The sequence below is a fragment of the Thermobia domestica genome, chromosome 11 (assembly GCF_964235325.1).
Source record: "Thermobia domestica chromosome 11, izTheDome1.hap1.1, whole genome shotgun sequence".
Lineage (NCBI taxonomy): Eukaryota > Metazoa > Arthropoda > Insecta > Zygentoma > Lepismatidae > Thermobia > Thermobia domestica.
In genome coordinates, this window is record NC_137464.1 from 21,743,613 (window position 1) to 21,766,578 (window position 22,966).

The 22,966-nt window shown below is 37.0% G+C and overlaps 1 protein-coding gene across 1 annotated transcript in view; it reads right to left on the reverse strand.

Annotated features, from left to right (window-relative positions):
- Nucleotides 1-252: 252 nt before the first annotated feature.
- Nucleotides 253-22,966, reverse strand: part of LOC145663975 (uncharacterized) — a 67,105-nt gene continuing 44,391 nt past the window's right edge. Inside the window, exon 7 of the mRNA XM_081730232.1 lies at nt 253-3,847. Within this exon, the coding sequence (XP_081586358.1) occupies nt 2,263-3,847 (1,585 nt within the window). The 3' untranslated portion in view covers nt 253-2,262. The remainder of the gene's footprint in view (nt 3,848-22,966) is intronic.

Consider the following 22,966-nt stretch of genomic DNA (forward strand, 5'->3'; position numbering starts at 1 on the left):
GCTGGCAAAGAGCGTCTTCTTCTCTCCCATCCGTTTTAAAACATCTCCATTCGTTACTCCCTCTGTCTGTTTTACCTTCTCTATCTTCCTCCAATACATTTCGAAGTTATCTAAATATTTCTTCTCTAACATCCGTAGTGTCCAAGTCTCTGAACATACAGTTCAATACTCCATACTAACTGTTTTACAAAATTTAAATTGAGAGTATAGGTCAAATAATAAACTTTAAAAAACAAAAACGAGAATTTTATTTGTATAACAACCAATATCCATTTGTCTTCTATTATTCTTACACTGACTGACAAAAAAAAAAAAAAAAAAAAAGTTAAGCACCTGGAATAAACTGACGTAATCTTGTATACGTGCATACCATCGGCGGATATGTAAACGATTAGAGTTGCTATGATCTGTGGCGGCTAGAACGGCCACCAGGGGCCTACTTCTCAAATTTACTAGTCTTATAATACTATCTTATAATACTAGTGTGAAACTCTTCAAAATCAAACCTTTTACAATTGCATACAGGTATCAGCATTAATATTTGGAAATGATTTTTACTGTTATTCTATTATTGCTGCTTCATGATATTTTACAACTTCTAGAAAATATATTACAAGACTAATAACTTAAAAAAAAAAAAAGGGCATTAGTGTTGTGAACACGTAACCGTATTATTATGCCTGATAGGATATATGAGCGTGTGCAACGTCAGATGGTTAGTGAGCACTGTGCAAGACCATGGAGAATTCCGCGTCCTCGTACGAGAGAACGTTACCAGTACTTGACCGATTTTGAATTTGCATGTGGTGGGCTAGTCGAATCATCCAATATCCAGTCATGCTATGCACTAAGATGAGACACGAACCGATGTTGGACTGAATGGGAACGTAAGGGAAAATCACTCGCGTCGTCAAGTATCCGGTCGATTAAGTCTCACTACACCAAGGGAGAATCCCTATATTGTGCACCAAGCACATCATAGCCCCGTACTATCCCGCACCATGGGTCGGAGACCCAGAGCAGTATGACTACTGAATCGGCGTAAATGTGGAGACTTCTGTTAACACTACACCATATACTGCAGCGTTTGGAGTGGTGCTGTGCCTGGGAAGTATGGATTGCTAACGAATGGCATCACATCGTTTTCAGTGATGAATCTCGGTTCAGCATTACCTCGGACGACCACCATCTGCGAGTATGATGGGCCCAAAGGGAGAGAACACATTCTGCCACACCACTTGTAGTCATTCAGGTAATTCTGATGGAACAACGGTACGTCATGGACATCCGGCGTCCTCGAGTCTTACATCTCATGAGACAGTGTATGGTGCCATCTTTCAACAGGACAACGTTTGTCCACACACGGCACATGTCTCTATGAACTGCCTGCACGATGAGGTACACTCTTGACCAGCAAGATCACCTGATAGAACAAATGTGGGGAACCAGTCGGACATGAACTCCGTCCCATTGCCAATATTCAGTATATAGAGGGCCAGTTGTAGCAGCTGCTAAGCTGTATGATACTCTTACTAACCGAATCAGCACACGCATCCAAGCCCAAGGGGGTGCTGAAATAAAATCACATAATCACGTGGTGAAAACACTAATGCACTCCGGTGGCCGTTCTAGCATCACAGGTTCAGCTCTGATCATTTGTATACCCGACGATGGTATTCACGTGTACGACATTACTTCGACATTGGACCACTCATTTCAGTTACCTTTTCCCCTGTCAGTAAGTATATTTTAAGGAGGAGCAGGAGTGGGTAAGCTAGTATGCATTAACGTATTTCTCGTTTACATACAACTATTGTTCCATTTAAAAAAAAAAAAAAAAAGAGAGAGAGAGAGAGAGAGAGAAAGAGACCTGAAATATTAAATGAAAAATGTTTATGGCCATATTAAATAAACGTTCTTAATCCTGTTCGCTCTTATTAGTTCACTTCGAATGCAGTCGTAATTGCATCTTTGTAGCAGTACCGTACCATGGAAAATCAGCGTCCTCGCACACATGGGTGAGGTCAACAGACCAGCCACAGAGCGCCACTATGGTTGGCGCGAAGCGCAAGTAAAATTTCAAAAACAAACCCTGCTTTTCCTTGATTTTGAGCGCTTTTAATTACTTTTTCCTTCCATTTTATATATATATCTTTTCTTTTTTCCTCCCGAATTTCGCGCCCCCTTACTTCGGCGCCCGGAGCCATTACCCCGCTCCCCCGGAACGACACTACTTTGTAGCACTATGGATCAACGAAAAGCTTAATGGGAGTTCAGATGATATTTCCACGCACATTTTCTCTCAAAAGTAACTCCACATATCTGACAAATTAAAGGATTCGTATCATTGCCCCGATTCATATGTACAAGCATATCAGCTTTCCGTGCAAACGTTTTCGGACAAGAATCACACGCGAACTGTTTGATCTGCGTATGGGTTAACATATGAGGAGTCAAACACTGCTTTCTCCTAAAACTAGCACCACATATTTGACACAAAAACGGCCTTTCACTGGAATGTGTCACTTTATGGCATCGTAAATTAGCACTGGATGCAAATTTGGCGCCACAGAGAGAGCACTCATAGGGACGTTCGCCTCGATGCATACGTTGGTGTACATTATAGTTTACTCTGTACCGGAAACTTTTTCCACAAATTTCACACTGCAGAGGGTCTTTCAATAGCGCATAGTTCACTTTTACTTTATCGATCGGAGATTCTTTGTGCATCTTTCGGTGATGCAATGTCAACGAAACACTTCTGTAGAAACTACTTGAACAAAGATCACATTGATATGGTTTGACGCCGAAATGAATTCTTCGGTGATCTTCTAGACTCGATTCAGTACTGAGTTTTTTCCCGCATATTTCACACATATTTAGATTTTGGTCCCCATTTAGATGGACTATTAACTTGTGACGTAGCATATAAGCTTTTCTTCCAAATCCTCTGTTACATACGTCACACGTATGTGGCCGAACTTGAGCGTGGGTTGTTTTGTGATACTTGAGTGTGGAATGATGGCCAAACATTTTGTCGCATAAGTTGCATTTATACGGGCGATAACCTTTATGGATCCACTTATGTATTTTCAGATATGTCGATGATTTATACATTTTCCCACACACGTCACACATAAATAAACGAGTACCGCTATGCACTAGTTTATGAGCGTTCAACGCTGTAATAGTTTTGCAAATTTTGCCACAAACATCACAGATCACAGGTTGTTTCTCGTGAAAATATTTATGCGATTTTAAACCTTGAGCGGTAACATAACATTTTCCACAGATTTTGCATTTGTACGGCCTCTTTGGATCATGTGTTTCTACATGAGACTTAAACTCTGTTTCAGCTGAGAATCGTGTATCACAAAAGCGACAATGATACGGGAGATCACAGTCGTGAACTGCTTTGTGATTTTCTAAGCTACGAGCATGTTTGTATATCTTTAAACAAAACTCACACTTGAAACTTTTCTGTTTTTTATGTAATAGCTTATGTTTTTTCAATAAATATCTATCACCAAACGTCTTATCACAAATGAAACAAATAAATTTCTGCTTGGTTTGATTATCGGTATATAATGATTGTTCATCCACTTCTTTTACTAGAAAATTCGATTTCATGCTCCCATTTTGGTGATGTCGCTTCCTGTGTATAGCTAATGCCTTTAACCGTAAAAATATTTTCCCACACAGAAGACAACTATAAATTTTCTGAGATCTTTTCACGGTGTAATTCCCAATAGTCAAACCTTCAGATCTTGGTTCTGCTGAGACGGATTTATCAGCACCAGTTTCCTGTGATTTTACTTCTTTATTCTCCACACTTGATGCTATTGGTCTGTAATAGAGAAATACATTGAAATGAGGTAACTATTCTTTGTAGAAATTGATCTAAATGCAGTAAAAGTGACATTCAGCTATATATAAAAGAACCGTGGTTTATGGTTGTTACAATCTCGAGATATGTTTTTTAGAATGTTGGCAGAAAGTGTTTTGGAGTGATGAACATGTCTTGTGAGGAAGATATACAGTGTTATTGTTCAGTAACTGATTTTAATTAGTTGTTGATTTTAAACATACAAGAGAGAATAACTCATATACAGGGTGGCCACAAAGTCCTGTTATACCTAAAAATAAGGAACATAAACTACTAAATGTACGTAAATAACTACACGGAAAGACCTGAATGACATGAACAACAATGCTTTCGAGAAGTTTTATTGAGATAGGAAATATGAAGTGCCCAAAGGATCAGTCTGTAGACCGTCATTCTCATGACAAGGGATAATATGCCGTCAGGTTCTGTGTGACATTTTGCTGGAGCATTGCAGGTGTAACTTGAGTGAAAGCTTGTTTCACAGCTTCTGTCAGTTCGGCAGTGGTATCGTAACGACTTTGTGCAGCGATGCCCTTTATGAACCCCCATAGCACATTATCACAGATGGTGAGGTCTGGGCTTCGTGGTGGCCAGGCAAGTGATGCGGGCAGATCCGGACTACCATGAAGAATCCAACGTCCAGAAAAGACTTATGTAAGATATTAGCGTACGGCGAGGGCATAATGGGCAGGTGCCCCTCATGCTAAAACCAACATGTCTCATTGATTCCGTGCTCCTTCAAGAGAGGAACAAACCAGTTCTGCAACATGTCCAGGTATCGCTGGTGATTTACAACACCATCGGAAAAGAAAGGCCGAAACACGCGTCTGCTGTCCACGCCTGCCCATATCATCACATGCGGAGGATTCTGTTGTGGATTGTTCTTGGACCAAAAGACCACATTTCGTGCACGAGAACTCCTGTAAATTGCACACTATCAAAGGATAACGGACTTTGTGGCCACCCTGTATGAGGTAATTATCAGAAGGAACACGTAGAAAGATGTAATCCGTATATAATATGAGAGAGCTATGACTTAATATTGAAAATCCTTTTTCAATGAGTAATAAATATGTGGAAGTCTAATTCAGTTGGACTGTGTCTTCAGCTTAACTTCACAATCTTTAATGTTTTACGTCCTGTAGGCTAATGGAGACGGATGATTAATGGAAGTGAATGATTATCAAAAGTACTAATGGAATGGGAATATGAGATGAAACGGGAGAATCCTGCGAAAGCCCACGGATACAATGCTTAACATCAAGTATTAAGTGCATCCGTTACCTGAAACGATTTGGGGACTTTGGCTGAAGCCAGTTTGGCTAGGTATACTAATCCCAGCATTAGTGTTTCAATTACTTTCAATTAGTACCTGATAATTAAATATTAACAACAACCCTAACCATTTCTTTACCAATTATTTCAATGCTATAAATGTGAAAAAAACTAATTTGTTAATATTGATACAAATTGGAAGGGTTCTTGAACGTAGTGAAGTACCTAGGTATACACGTAGTGATGTATGGAAAACAGAAAATAATTACAAAACCGGAAAATCTGAATAGCTCTCTGACAAAAAAACGCATTAGAAAGGCTGTGAACTGTGAACAACAATATTTAGTAGAACTTCTGTAGCCAAATTGAAAAACTCAATAAATATTACAAGAACTTATGCTATATACAGATTGAGATTATTAAGTATTATTAAGTATTCTGCTTATTGGCATGTTCTGAGACTAGTGCCCCCCCCCCCCCGTTTAGGTTTGGGCCTGGAAATGTTTCATCCACGTTTCTCGATCTTCAGCTTCTTCTTTCGACTCCCAATATTTTTTTCTATTTTTCAAATCATCGATTAGTTGTGTTCTTCTTCTTCCTATTCCTCGTTTTCCTTCCATTTTCAGCCTATGGCGGTATCAAGAAGACAATTCTTCGCAAGATATATATCCAATCCAATTGTCTTCCTTACGAAGGATGCTGGCTAATAGCTCCCTCTTCTCTCCTACTCGTTTTAATACATCTTCGTATGTACTTTCGAAGCTCTCTAACGTCCGTAATGCCCAAGTCTATGAAGCATACAGTCTAATGCTCCATAAATGCCATTTCACTAGCTTCTTCCTTAGTTCAATATCAAGTCTACTCGTTAAGAGTGATCTCTTCTTGTTGAATGTCTCTTTGGCTACGGCAATTCTTGATCTTATCTGTTTGGTGCAGTAAGCGTCTCTCGTTAAAATACTTCACAGATATTTGAAATGATCTACCTCTTCAAGTGTATCCTTGTCTGACTCGTCTTTCATTTCCACACTATTGCTTTCTCCTTCATTCAAGTGCAACTTTACTCGTTGTCCTATGTATAGGTTGCGAATGAATCGTCGGTCTCTCCAGACGACCCAGATTTCCTTAAGTGTTTTCAGAAGTTTGGTCCAATTGATCCAATCGAAAGCTTTTTGCCAGTCGATAAAGTTCAAACACAACTCTTCTCTTACATCAAAAATTCGTTCTAATATAACTCTCATCAACCCAATAGCATCTCTAGTGCCTTTTTCTTTCCAAAATCCAAGAACTGATCTAGTTCAGTATAGGAATTAAGACTTACGGCTCTGTGATCACGGCACTTCTTTTCTTTTTTTGGGTAATACAACCATTGTAACATCAAGAAAATCCTCTGGTCATTCTTCATATAGGTAGATCTTGTTAATAAGGAAAGTCAGTAGTTTCACTGCACTGTCGCTTAATTCCTCGAGCAAATCTAATGGTATCTCATCGTCTTCAGCGGCCATCTTCCTTGGCATGTATCTGATGACTTGTCTACTTCACTTTTCAATTTAATGGGTCCGTCATTCACCTCTTCGTCTGCTTCGGTCGCAATATCTTAGGGACGGTTCTTCTGCTCACGCAGATCTTTTATGTATTCCTCCCATATTCAAAGGATTCTTTGATAGTCAGTGACTCCACGACCCTGTTGATCTTCAACTCCAAACGTGCATATACTTTTGTTAGCTTTCCCTCCTAATTCTTGTGCTTTCCGATACAGCAGACCGTATCTGCCGCGCCGCTGAATTTCAGTTATTTCCTCACATATCTGTTCCATGTACTTCTCTTTGGCGTTGTCCGTCTCTCTTCTCAATTCATTATTCAGAGGTTTTCGCCCTTCTGCATTCCTCCATCTTCTTGAGCACTGCATCAGTTGACCATGGTGTTTTCGGTACTCTTTCCACCCTGCCAATGTTGTTGTCGAATGTGTCTAATAGAATCTGTTTAACTTTTCCCAGCTATTTACTACGCTGACTACCATATCACCCATTGCACAGATTTTTCCTTCAACATCTTTCGCATAATTGTCCATACTTCTTAGTCGCTGTAAGTTCCATTTTAATTTTTTCCTCCCATTTTTTTTTATTTACTTTAACCAAGTTTCCACTTTCGCTACTAGGATATTGTGATCTAAATCAATTTCCGCTCCCGGTATCGTCTTCACGTGTCGTACACTATTTTTGAAACGATGCTTGATAAGAATGTTATTGATTTAGTAGTGTTTCTTATCTCCTGAACTTTTCCACATGTACAGGTTTCTTTTACCAAGTCTCCACTATATCATATTGCCTACAGAAGTCGATCGGCATCTGGCCCCGTACGTTTCTCTTTCCTAGTCCCAATAATACCACCACCTTATTCGCAGTTCCTTCTTCTACTAGGCTGTTGAAATCTCCCATACTATAGCGTTGACCATACCTCTTCCCTCCTGATACAATATGTCACCAATCTCGCCATGTATTACTTCTACTTCATTAATATCATAGTCGGTTGTGATAATACAAGTGTATATGCCAACAATATCCACTGGTTTTGTAATCTCAAAATGGCAATGTAACATTAATGGATTATAACAATAAACTTTGAAATTGTTCACAAATAAGAGCGTGACAGACTTTTCAAAAACATCATACCTCCTTACCGGACTCTGTACTATTGCCTGAAGAATTACACCACTGTTGTTTAAGATTTTCTGTATTCATAACTTACGTACTTCCTGCACTGAAGTTACAAAATTACAGAGGAATGTAAATAAAAGACAACTGGAAGTGCGTAAGTTATAGATACAGGAAAATGGTAAATAACAAATAGTTTGCAGACAGGGCCTGTGTTGAGGATGGTAATAACTATTTGCCAAAATGTACGCAAGTGTTTAAATAAAAGGGTGTTTTTAAGCACGCAAAAAACTTTAAATAAAACTTGTCTTTCTTTATGAAGTTTATAGTACGATTATGTGACACAAATTATTACTGCTTGTGTGAAGAAGTAAGTATCCAACCCTTTCACGTAAACAATTCTTTGTAATAGCTTAATATTATTTAACTTTCTTATATCTTTTTGGAAAAAAAAATAGAGATAATAAAGAGCTAGCGAGAGAGAGAGGGAGGGAAGGAAGGTGAGAATAGCTTGTAACGTTGTTTGTTTGTGAGACGGAACTTTAGTTACTAGATAAACATACAACTTGTCTCTTTTCCATTCGTCACAAGCGTTTACTACGTGTTCATGTATTTAAGAATTCAACTTGCACTTGAGAGAAAACTAGTCTCAAAAGAAACACAAATTATGCTTTTTTTACTTTCTTTCTTTTTTGCACAGGGTAGTACTATCTTGCGATTGTTTGATATACGTAAGAAAGGAAAGAAAAAGCTAAGAAAAGTCTACGTACGATATCAGCTACTCTCGCAAACAGAAAGAACGAAATCAATTGTAGTATGATCATGAGGAAAGGTTTTCACTCACTATGTACATGTTCCTTTGTGTCGAACTCGGAAAGAAGGAAGAAAAAATAATGTTTTTCTTTTGTGTAGAAAGAACATAATCCGCTGTAAGCTATCAAAAACCACACTCAAACTGATCCTTTTCTGAGGTCGAATTATTTACCAAAGAACATGTATAGAGGTTTTGTATTGTGGTTAATTGGATTGGATGCCATGTCGCACAGCTTCCATCTCAAGTAGAAGATGGCGATGGAAACTGCCGCCAAACCTGGTTTTCCAAAATATCCACAGGTGCTCAATAATGATGGGACTAGGAAGTGAGCAGGCCAGGAAAGGATTTGAACTTCGTCGCTGTATGTTCTGTAAACCACGCTTGAAGACCAGCGGATATGGATAGAGGCATTGGTATTCTGTACTGTAGCACTCCATCTGAAAGTAACATCTTCACCATTGGGTATACGTGGTTATCTATGATGCTCGATACACTTCTTCCATGACTCGACCGTGTCATGTAAAGGAGACTGCTACACACCATACTAGAACCACCTCTATGCTTGGCAGTCGGGCAAGGATAGTCTAGATCGTATGCTTGACGCAGTGTTCATCACACAAATACGCGTCCAGTGATGAAGAAGAGAGTAAAGGTTACCTTTTCCAACCAAATCATGAGTTTCCAGTCCTCAGTTATGTGTCCTTGCATCACGCATTTCGTCTTTGGGCATTCTGTTATGTTGCTAGTGGCTTGACAATTTGGCAATCAATTACATGAACTTTCAGCCTGAGTGTTTCATTGACACTGAAATGTTTAGGAGATAATTTCCTTCTGCAGTCACTTCTCCTACATCAACACGCAGCGGTTTCTATTCTGAAGGTTAGTTTTTCTGTTACTATTGTACTTAGTAGATTCTATTTAACCCTGCATTGTGTGTATGCTGTCATACTGTTCTGTACCGTATCTCGTGTTACATCGAATTACTCGCTGTTTTGGTCATAGATCCTCCAGATAGATGAGCAATAACATTTAAAAATCTTTGTACTTCAATAAGGTCTAACATACTGCTTTGTCTCTCGAGGCCATTAGTTCACAGTCCCTATTAGTTAGTTATTCTTAAGACATTCGTTAGTTATTACTCTGTACTTTGGCCACCTGTCTATCTTGGAAGTTGGCTGCATTGAAGCAATATTTACCCTATGATGATAATGATAAATCTACCTGCGTATCTTGGCCATGCAAAATACCGTTTCGTTATTTTTCTTAACTTTTTCGTATTCCCATATGACAAGCTGATATTTGGGGGCTTGTCTGGCAAAGAAGCATAGATTCTTACGATTCGTTCTTGGAGGTCAATGGCCGGAACACTACCCTGATAAAAGGGTGATGAAGGAAGATGTGAATAAGAAGCAGCACGTACAGGAATTCAGGAAACAGTTGTACGTATTTGTTTACGTTGTCTGTTTTGGTAAAACCATTAGTTATATCGGCTCCTTTCATCAGTGGGGAGCTTTAGTAAATCCGGAAAATTCTTAAGGTTAAAGATCTCAATTGTCAACTTGGCACCTGACGGCTTCTCGAATGGTAGCGGAGGTTTTGAGATATGAATTCCCTTAAGACTTTCCCATAACATCTTTTCTCCGAGGGAAACACATGTAGTTCATTAACAAGAGGTAAACGATACTATACAGGAACTACAAAATTAGAATGTGCATATATGCCAAAAAGAATAAAAAGAAATACATCTAGAATGAACCACCATAAAATATTTCTCACTGTTTAATCAGTTCAGATGAAAGTTCCTTACTCTACAGACAGTAAAAGAAAGATTTCCGGTTTCTTTGCGTGTGTGTGTGTTACTCTATATACATTATTTAAAAGTATTTGTCGTGCCACTGCTTACTAACATTTTACAAACAAGTAACACTCGAAATCCTACTCTAAAACTACACCAATCACACTTATTTTCTGTAAGTTGGCCACACTTCAATGGAACCGATGGTGGTCAACATAGACAAGTTTCACTGTATTTACTAAACCGTATAACATCTTGTAGAACACATGTAATCAAAGAAAATTTGTAAACAAAACATTTTATGATCACCACATCATTAGATTCTTGGAAATAATCTTTTAGTAATGTATAAATAGCTAGTATATATTATCAAAATATCTTCTATTATAGGCATACCCATTTATTTCTATATACTTACGGAATAATTATGTTTTTACATTTTTCAATAACATTATTTTATATCTTTAGGAGACTGTTTCCAAGAAATTCATGATTTAGCAATCATAAAAAAAAATTCATTTAACATTTTATCTTCTCATTACAAGTCTTTCACAAGATGTGTTATACGCATTTAGAGAAACGTAAATACTGTAGAGGCGTTATTCTGTTAAATTTAATAATAATAATTAAAAAAAAGTTTTCCGAAATATTCAGAAACTAAAATTCACATCACTGGATTATCAGAAACATGGAAGTAATTAAGTTTAATTTAAATAAATATTCTTTTTTTCTTTAATAATTATTTCTATACCGGTACCTTATCTGTTTTTTTGCTATAAAACCAACAAAGCAAGACCATTTTCACGATCTTCTCTTTAACAACCTCGCACTCTAGAGGAAGAACTACTCTGTCCCCCAAGAACGTAATAGGAACATAATCAACATTACTATCACAATCAAATGACGACAAACTAGGGAATTCATTATCAGCAGTCTCATTAACATCAGAATTTTCGATTGTATCACCGGTTTCATGGCTCTGCATATGCTCCTTCCACGGGTATTTTCGGTAAAACTTTTTACCACAAATATTGCACATGAAGGGACAATTTCACGTGTGACGGTGCTTATGAATAACCAAGTCACCTTTTCGAGCAAACTTTTGAAAATATTCCCAAGAGAAGGGTTTCTCACCCGTATGTCTTCGCATGTGTGGAATTAAATGTTTTTTTTTCGAAATTACATCTCCAGAAACTCGACACAAGAATGGTTTGACATCTTTGATCACAAGTGTTACACTGAAATGGACGCTCTCCCCTATGTTTATTATAACGATAATATGTGTATATTACTATGGACAACGGTGCATAACGTATATCATTTTTCTTCGAAGGACAGACCTGCCTATTTATGTTATTTATTTTGGGCCAGACATGAATATCTAGGGTTTTTACAGTTAATTTAGAACATCAAAGGTGCGTCATTGTTAATGTGTGTATATTTGTTTATAAAGAAGATATTTTGTAAAACTTGAAACGTAAATGTTCAAGAACTGTATCTTCGAAAAATTCATAAATTCGAATATATCGATTCCGTGTTATATTATTTTGAACAGTTAGTTAGTGAATTACGTTTAAGTAATTCTTTATTACATCAGAAATGAACTTAGGGCAAATATATAACGAAGTGTGAACTGAAATGAACGAATGATAAATTTAACGTTATAATATGCTGATTAATCACGTAATTTGCTTTATATTTTACCGCACAATGAACATACGAGAGGAATTTTTTAAGCTGTTTACCTTTTCTTCCCTAAAAGGCATCGAGTCATATCCAACGTTAATACAGTTTTCATATGAAATAATCTGTCACACATTTTAGAAGAAAAGGGTGTCTCGCCTATACGCAGTCTCTGATACCCTAGTAAAGCTCTTCTTAACAATTTTCTACTGCACACAATACACTAATGTACTTCCTTCTTATCCTGGTCCATATTGCAGGCAATTATTTCATTATTTTCATTTTATGTATCTTCTGATGATTTTGCATATGAGAAATCCCTTTCAAGCCAGCACCACACTATTTACATAAGAACTATCTAGTTGTAAAATGAATAGTTGTATAAGATCTGAACGATGTAAAATCACGAAACTTTTTTCCACAAATGTAACAAGTGCACGATTTCAGTACCAGAAGTTCCTATTTGTGAACATTGATATACGATTTGGTCTTGCAAGTTAGTCCACATACTTAAAACATATACCCCCATCTCTCAGAATGTACATTTTGATAGTATTTTTAACACGCTTAAGAATTTGAAAATTTTCCTACACATTTCACACACATAAAGTCCTTTTGAAGCTATTGTCCTTGCCTCTCGTAATTCCTTGCTTTGATTACTAATGCCATCACTCCAGGAACTGTTAACATTATTGACATATAAAATGCTGACACCATGGGAAGTTTCATTTAGGGATGGCCAGAACCTGGTTCCTGGTGGAACCGGTTTTCGGGTCTGAACGGATCCGGTTCTAGAAGATCCGTTCCGGAACCGGTTTTTCGGATCCGTCTGGAACCGGTCCCTAAGATCCGGTTCTGGAACCGGTTTTTCGGATCCAGGTCCGGAACCGGTTCTGAAAACCGGATCTCCGAGAACCGGTTCCTCGTTGGGCCGGTTCCGCCGGAATCGGAACTTTGTGGCCATCCCTAGTTTCATTTCGATTCAGATTTCTCAAATTGCTGAAAGTATCCTTAACATTTACAACATTCTGAAAGGGTTCTACAGAAGTCAGCATGCTGCAACACGCTCTCACTAGAAGAAATATTTTCTGATATAGTTCACATAGTGTTTACATGAAGTTTCATTATTAAAACCAAGATTTTTTGACTTACGAATGATCTAGAATCAACATTACATTCGGTAGTTGTATCCAAGTAACGAGACGTCGAATGGTTTTGCAGATGTTAGAAGACAAATGACTCTTCACACGAGTTACACTGGAAGTTTTTTTATCTTTCTAATCCCACACTGAAATCTTAATTCCTATTTTGTATTAAATCTTGTTTCCGAAGGTTTTCCATTCCATCTTTGGCACTATGGATTTTTTTCGTGTGTAAGCAACAACACTTACAGCTAAAATAGATCTTTCGTTTATGATTTAACGACGCGCCACGTATTTCATTTCTTTTCTCATCTAATTCTGCACATTTTGGCACATTTTCCTGAAAACTGTTTATAGTTGAAGGGTTGTGAAAACTTTCAAAATTATCATCACATGAACATATTGGTAGCTTAAATGACTCAGACCTGAAACAAGATTATAATCACACTTAGCTACCAATCCAAATGTAACACAGAAAATACAAAAATTGCGCTACCATTCACTTGAAATACTCTTTACTTGCGTTTATGCAGGGTTCCTACTGATCTGGAGAAATCTATTTCCCTGACCTTTGGGAGGAAATTCCCTGACTTTCATGACAGGTGCTAGATGACGTTGACATATAAATAAGGAATAAATAACAGCGAATATTTATACTTGAGAACATTTATTCTACAGAGACAAATAATAATCAATTGCTCATACGTACATTCCACTTATCTCTCCATAAAAATCTGAGTAACGTCCCCTACTGTGATCATTAATATCTACCTACAAACGTCTGACAATCATTTACTCTGAAGATACGATACTTCTTATACATTCATTTAGCTAATAATGGTTGGCTAAACTGAAATTGGCGTGCAATTAATGTTAGAAAAAATATATTTTATAAAATTTCCCTGACGGTCTCTGATTTCCAGTCTTTTTTCCTGAGTTTTCCCTGACTTCGCTGAGCAGTATAAACCCTGTTATGAACATTATCGAAATAGTTCCTTTCCTTTATGCCTAATATCACTCACTGCAAAATATTTCAGAATTATTAATTTCTAATTAAAGAATTTTTCTCTGCGAACTACCTATTGCATTCAGTAAAATATACGTACTTTATATACTTGCAAATAAAATTACAACGTACGCTTGGTTAGTCCTCTTTACGCCACTTTTATGGCTACAAAAATGTCAAAAAATTATATTGACATAAGTAATACTTTATATTTGGCGGGAAAATTGAATAAGCTTGTGGCGTGAATTTTGAATGGTGTGGTTAACGTTTGCTATGATAGACTGTGCAGGGTGTCTACTAAAATTTCAAAATAAAATTTCGTGACTTTTTCGCGACCTTTTCTTTCCCAAACCATAAAATTTAGTAACATTCTCAAGAGAGAATGAGAATCGCGAATTGGGCCTAATTTTCATGCATGCGATGGAAGCGTACTTTGCTTGCGATTTGGTAGCGTCTGAAGCCGACCATAGACATTTTTGGTGGTGAATTTTGACGTTTTATAGAACAAAATTTTCCAGTCTATACTTATGTTTGTACAGATTTAAAAAATCGTGACCCAAAAGCTAAATTTCGTGACTTTCTTGACTTTCATGACAGTTTTCTGATTTCGTGGCTTTTTCATGACTTTCGTGACTTTTGTGACCGATAGACATCCTGTTGTATCATATGATTATATGCATAAATACAAGGTTCCATTGTCTTTCATTGAATGTGAGTACATGGAGACATTCATCTTAATTTTCGGGAATACATTTGGCCCACCCTTAAATTCTGAAAAAAAAATCGTAAATTTCTCTAGGACTCGGGTAAATTTGGATGGTCTAACTCGTGTCCTTTCATCGATAAAAAAAAATTGCCAAAACTCGAATTTCACGATGCTGACCTAATATATCATCTACACCAGGGTTTCTCAATCTGGGGATCGCGAAGATAAGCGGAGGAGATAAATATAATTAGAATCTAATATCGGAAAATATGTTTAAATATTATTTTGAATTTTGTTCTGATAGGTATATTTTTATTTTTATATATATTGTTAAGAAAAAAAGGTCTACTAAACATTTTCAACAGGTGCAGAGTTGTTTAAAAATCAATTTAGATGACAGAGGTACGTTATGAAACCAATCAGTATTGGATATTGAAATACCAGAAAAATACAAATGCAAAAAAAAAAAAAAAAAAAAAAAAAAAACCCTACATATTGAAATACAATTAAAATTGAAAGCTAATGAGATACCTGAGCATGGAGTGATTTCACTAGTACGGTAATGTCCGGTTCAATCTTCGTGAGACACATTAGCTAGTCATTTAAAATACTCAATAACTTTTTTTTAACAACTGTCCAAGTTTTTCAATCAAAATTAGAAATCACTTTATTTTATGTTATTTTTTTAAATCATATGACCGAAAATTAAGGGATTTATGAAGTTTTAAAATTTTCAAATGGTCCCAATTTTGAAACAGTATGACCGATCGGATTCGATATTTGTAATATGAATGAACTGACCAAATTTGGGTTTAATCCATTCGCTTTTAGGGAAGTTACTGTATCCACTAATATACAAGAAATGGAATTTACTATTATAGAAATAGATGGCTATCATGAGATCTCTGCAGTAGGTTATCAAAAATCCCACACAAGCTTATTACAAACCAGAAATTACGAGGGGATCGCTGGGAAGAGGATGTGATCAAATGAGGGTCGTGATAGGAATTAGCTTGAGATCCACTGATCTACACACTTTGAAACTTAGGGTAGAAACATGCCGAAGAGATTTCGCGATCGAGGTCGAGGTTTAAGTCGCGGTCGCACCCTTAATACTGGCACAAACATATGGATTCAAATGGGTAAGCACATGCCGAAGATGTACGCTACAGCGCGACCTAGAGGTCGACCGCGAGGGTGAATTAGTGGTCGCGATGATAAACAACTGAGTTTGTTTTTACATCGATGTTGAGCGGAAGCATCGCTGTGGCTCGTGTGCTCATTGGTTCTCCCTGAACCGCTGCATGGAATAAAGTCTTCATTTGTCTCGAATTTCGACTGCAGAGGATTGTGTGTGTCTATGCTCGAGAGGTTTTACTGCACTATTAAATTTGATTATGAAAGACATATTAATAGAATTAGTGAGGAATGTTCCAGCAATATGGGATAACAAACACAAACATCATAATAGGCACGTTTTAAATAGAGAATGGAAGAAAATAGCAACTGAAATGGAAACGTCAGATAAGTTATTCATATTTATTTAAGAATTATAATGTAGCTTATTATTATATAAGGCAGTGGCGGTTACAGCGAGGGGACTTTCGGGCTGAAGTCCGTAAATTGTGGAACTTCTAAAGAAAAACAGAAGCTACTGTTAATCATATATAGGCTATGCTTAAAAACTCCACGCTTCCCCCTCCCCCAATTCCGAGATTAATAAAATGGGGTTTCTTCTAAATTCGTTACTGATATAAGGTAAAGAAATATCTATAAAGAAAGGCACGTATCCATAGGGAGAAAACGTCGACGAAACTTCATTTGCTGAAGTTAATACCCCCTCCACCTCGAAACTTGAAGACATACCTTATTTTTTTAAATTTTACTGGGAAATGATTTCTTGCCTGAGTGCTGAAAGAGGGCGTTTCTTTACAGAAAATTTGATTTATTGATAGAAATGGACAAGAGATGAGACCCAAATATTTTTGTGAAACAAGAGACGAGACTTTAGCATTTCTCATGTCTCGTCTCGCGTCCATCCCTATTTATAAACTGTTTAGTTCTTTCAATTTCAAAATGTCATTTTCCAGTGATTTTTATGCAATAATTTCACACGCGTCACAGTAATGTTTCTTCTCAAACTGAGAACCCACAGCGAGGGTGCGACCTCCTCGCTATGTGCACCCTTCATCCATCTAGGCCTAGACATCGAGGTAGCGACCGCGACTTAAACCTCGACCTCAATCGCGAGGTCTCTTCGGTATGTCTTTACCCTTAAGAACAATCTCATAGTCTAATGTCATTGGCGTAAAAATTTCGGGCTTGGAACCTGATTGGTAATTATTGATTTTTATGTTATGAAATAACAATTTAAAACATTGAACTTTAGCTGCATAGTCTTGAGGTCCTTCGTACAAAGTTACTTTTGATAAAAATCTGACTGGTTGATCATTTTTACATACGTACATCTTTGTTCCCAAATATATACTATCGAGGGCTGCAGTAGCTCAGTGGTAGAGCGTTCACCTTTGGTGCATGGGGTCCTTGGTTTGACCCCAGTTCGCGCCAAGTGAGCATTGTGGTGGACAAACACCGTGCGAGTGGGTTTTCTCGGGGTTCTCCCGTTTCCTCCTACTTTCTTAATTCCACTATTTCATTCATTCCTCATCATCACCGTCTCCTTTAGCCTAGCCGGCATAAACGTGGAACGTAAAACTTAGATTTCATTTCATTTTCAATATATACTATTATAAATTTAGGTGGTCCATCACGTTCTCTTTTATGGATATAAAATTGCCAAAAATTCAAAATTTGAAAATTTTTGATCTACTGTACAGTAGAGTCCCGAAAACTCGGCACTCGATAACCCGGCAGTATGGGTAACTCGGCAACACCCTGGCAGGGCCAAAAAAAATCCCGCACGCAGATCCCTTCAAGGTCATTGCCGGGTATTTTTCTGAGGTCTGTCTTAACAGGTAATTTTACGGTAAAGTGTGTATTCATTAACTTTCATTTTCATGTATAGTAAAGGCTCTATGCCTTCATAAATTACGGCTCAGTAGTAAAGCGTTCACCTCTGGTGCTTGGGGTCCCGGATTCGATCCCAGCCCCCGCCAAGTGAACTTTGTGGTGGACAAACACCGTGTGCGTGAGTTTTCCCGTTTCCTCCCACTTTCTTCATTCCACCTTTTCATTCATTACTCATCATCACCGTCTCCTTTAGCCTAACCGGCATAATCGTGGGACGTAAAACTAAGGATTTCATTTATTTCCTTCATAAATTACGTACTTTTCCTTTGTTTAAGAGTAATTGGAGTAGTTTATTCTCTGTTGTATTCTCAAGCAAGTAATACATACAAGTACAGTACCCGTATTTCCTGAAGAACCCCATTCCCGATAACCCGGCATTCTCACAAACTCGGCCACCCTTTGGTTCACATTAGGCCGAGTTTTCGTGACTTTACTGTATCATCTTTGATGAGATTTTAATGTATTATATCCTTGTATAGATGACAGGGGCGTAAATAAGGGCCCCGCAGACCCCTCATTGCGGAGGGCCTCAAGCCATCAGGGGGCCCGAGATCATGAAGTGGGACGTAGAGAAGGGACCCCACTCCACGCTGTTTGCGGGGAAGCCCCCAAGTCTTTAGTTACGCCACTGATAGATGAGTACTGGATTCAATTTTCTTTCATAAGACATGGCTACAAAGATGTTTCCATTAAAAATTTGGGACGGGGTACATACGACCACACATTAATTGTGGGAACTGTAAAAAAATAAATTTGCTAAATGTTCTCTAAGACACGAACATGTAACTCTGTAAATTAGGGTGGTCTGCTTATCCTTTCTATGGGGGGGAAAAATCAAATATTAGTAGTGCCATCTCTTCGTCACGTAATCAGTAATTGAACTAGTTCACCTACACCTAGTTCAAAGTTACAAGGAATTGAAACTTTGACAATCTACTTAATCTAAACAGTTTTTCAAACAGTCTTTATTTTGAAAAACTGTTCAGATTAAGTACCTCATCCAATTGCACAAATAGTTTTCAAAAAGATACAAAGATCGTAATGTCGTTTACAGCAATTTCACATCTCAAACCGTTCTGGAGATAAAAAAAATTCTAAAGTTTGTAACACTGCGTAAAACCATGTAATACCGAGAACCTGTTGGAATTACACTTATTAAACAGTATTGTTGTAATGTTATAGAAACAAAGAATATTAACACTAGTGTTACGGAATGGTTTGAGATATAGAGATACTGTGAACACCATTATGATCTTTAAATGTGTTAAAAAGCATCTACGTAAATGGATATGATACTAAACTCAGAACTTTTTTTCAAAATAAAGTCCTTTGAAAAAAAAAAAAAAAAAAAAAAAGGACAAAATTTCAATTCCTTGTAACTCTGTTTCTATTTGTACGAATTACGTCATATTCGATGAAGACTGCAGTATTCGACGCTACTGTACTTTGGATGTGCATTGCCCCGTCCATCTCACTTGTGTTATTACTGTTGTAGAAGTCTCGAAAATTAGTTTCTCTTTCGATAGATTGTGGTATTATAACGTCCTTGGTTTGCAACAATGAGTAACAAGTATGAACAGCCATACTTTTCGTTTTCGCTTAACATGTGGGTTTGAAATATATAACCACCTGGTGTAGTGCTATTAAAAAAAAAAAAAAAAAAAAAAAAAACCTTTAAACTTCATGTTCTGACTGGCAACACTGTCAATCTGGTTGTATTGTGGAATATGTCAATGTCACCTTTTCGATATTCGCATGGTAGGAACTTTCAGCATTTTGTATGTAATATTTTTTAGTTTCGGTTCTGACTGACTGACTGAGAGAGAGAGAGAGAGAATGAATGAATGAATTCAACACCCCAAGAGTAGGTTCCGCCTATATCCCTAAACTGAAACCGGAAGTGACATATATTACTTTCAATTTCACTATTGGATCCCTATGACTTAGGAGGCGACCATTGTTTCACAACAGGACACGAAACCCACTTATTTTTGTTGCTTTCTTTGATTGTCTTATCTTTGAAATCCGCTCTAAAGCAAACTTGGAAACTAGTTAGAACTTATTTTGTCTACGATACCATAAAAATAAAAATACCAAAAGCTACAAACTTTTACATCAATTCAGCGATAAGAGTGAAATCAAAGAAATAAATTAAAGTATACAATGTAATCTATAATTATAAAATAAATTAAATAAACATATAATAAAGCCCACATCATACGAGTAAACTCAAACTGAAATAATAATAATAATGTGCTGATTGAAACGATATTTATTTTAATTTCTGCAGAGCCTGTAGTACATACAGGGTACCGATGGAATAGATTCTTGAACATACATAAAATTAACAATAACAAAACATGTATTTAATGGCACAATAACAAACAAAATTTCGTTTCAAATTGATTGCGCTATCGTTTCTCCACTCCCATACACATATGTATCATTTATCACAAAAGAACTACATACGCCCGATGAAAACCCATGTTGTTCGGATAAACATTAAATTATTTTATATATATATATAATGAAAGACTGAGATATAAAATTTTAAAAAAGCTGTTCAGTATCAAGTCAAGATGCTGCATTTCTAAATGGGATCACGGTGGCTCAATCGTAGAGCGCTCACCTATGCTGCTAGAGGTCCCTGGTTAGATCCCAGCTCATGTGTTTGTAGTGGACAACTTCGTGTCAGTGGGTTTTCAGGGATACTCCCGGATTTAATGATCATTCACTTTATAATCACACGTCTCGTTTAGCCTAAAGGGCATAACATGAGGCATTAGGTGAAAGATTTCACTTCATTTCACGTTCAATTTCTGAATATGATTTTCAAAGTATATATACTTTTCTTACTTGACTGTGACTATATTTTATGTAGCCTTTGAGCTAGGGAAGAAAATTGAACTCCAAACAAACAAAACTATATAACTGACATTTAAGTAACAAATTCAAAATGAATAATCTCAAAAAACCCATACACGGGACTGTTAAGGTACATGACTGAGAGCCTTGACTGCTTGCTGATAGTGCGAAGTGATCCCTTTAATTCCAGTTCTACTGAAATTTTTCTACCTGCAGCTGATGCACAATGTCTTTACAATCTGAATCTGGAAATGTGTCTGTAAATAAAGTAGCAAACGCCCCACGTATTACTATAAACAATATTTTGCTTTCGTCCTTATGTGTCTTCATATTGAATTCGTTTGAACTCAAAGTCTCGCATGAAATTCAAACATCTGGTGAGCCACTCCAACCCATTTTCTTCCCTTCCTATGGGCATCTTAATGAACCACCCAACCCTTTTTCTAACCTTCATATGGGCATCTTAGTTAACCACCGCAACTCTTTTTCTTCCCTTCGTATGGGCATCTTAATGAATTATCCCAACCCTTTCAAGTCTCTAACTTTAAGGGATTCAGAGATATGAACATTTTGTTATAATAATTATACACCCCACCCCTTGTTATTCTCACCTCTTTTTCTCTTCTAAGGCCAAATATCAAAAAACGATCAAACATATATTTTATTTTAAATAAGAGCTCAAAATACCAAATTACACGTCTCTAACGTTAAGGGATTCCGAGATATTACTAACTTATCATAATAATTGGTGACAATATTTATTCTTTCCTCTTGAAACATTGTATTTAAAAGCATAATTAAAGTTTAGAAACCAATTACAAAATTATTGTAAATCGTACCTACACCTTCATTTTCGATATACCTGAAGTTTCCACATACTTGACATTATATGGATTTTACAGCAGTGATAAAATACTAATAATTTTAACTTTCAAAATCTTAAATTGAACTAATTTACTTTCATGTTCCTGATAGTCTAATGGTTTAAAATTTCAGTTATTGAATATTTCGGAAGTCTCTTTATTTGACAGAACAATGTCTCTACTTTATCTTCTATCGGTAATATTTACATCTTTTTAAATAACATCTTGTGGGACACATCTAATCCAAGAAAATTTAAAAATGAAAGATTTTATGATAATTAAATCACGAGTTCCTAGGAAATAACCTATTAGTAATGCTAACAGTTAGCGTATATTTTTCAAAACATTTTCTATTACAGGCGCACCTATTTAATTTTACGAGGCGCGTTCGGAAAGTAGCCTCCGATTGGTCACTGTGGGTGAAGTAGTGGGGGCAGCGTTATCATCTTTGCCCAGCCGTGCGCGGTAGATCAATCTGCATCCAGCCGTGGTAGAGTAAAGGTTGTCTGATCATTAGTTACACTTTTGTAGCGTCTCAGAATGTGCTACAATAGAAAACCCCGCCAAGTGCGAAGTGTGAGCTGTTATACGTTTTCTTAAGGCAAAACAATGTTCGGCAGCAGCTATTCATCGGGAACTTTGTGCCGTGTATGGACCAAATGTGATGAATGAAGGAGTTGTTCGTAAATGGGTTCGTTTATTTAAAAGTGGACGAACAAACATTCATGACGAAGAGAGGAGTGGCAGACCATCAGAGGTCACTGATGAGCTCGTTCAGAAAATTGATGGAAAATTTCGTGAAAATTAACATTTCACAATCTCTGAGCTTTCCGATGAATTTCCACAAATTTTTAGGACTGTGTTATATGAGGTCGTGAAAGATGCGGTCACAGGCTGGCTCAAGGCACAGGCGGGAGATTTTTAAGCTGATGGAATTTCTAAGTTAGAACAGAGATATGATAAGTGCTTCAATGTTTATGGAAACTATGTTCAAAAATAAATAAGTAGTTTTCAGATGTATATAATAAATTTTTCTTATTTATTTTGGTGTTCTTAGTAATGACATGAAGTGCGAACGTGAAATAAAAGCAAGGATAGGAATGGCGAAAGAAGCCTTTAGGAGGAAGAAAAGTCTGTTTTGTGGGACCTTGAATAAAGAGTTGAGAAAAAGACTCATAAAATGCTTCGTGTGGAGTGTTGTACTGTATGGGGCGGAAACGTGGACATTACGTAAAGGTGACGAAAATCGA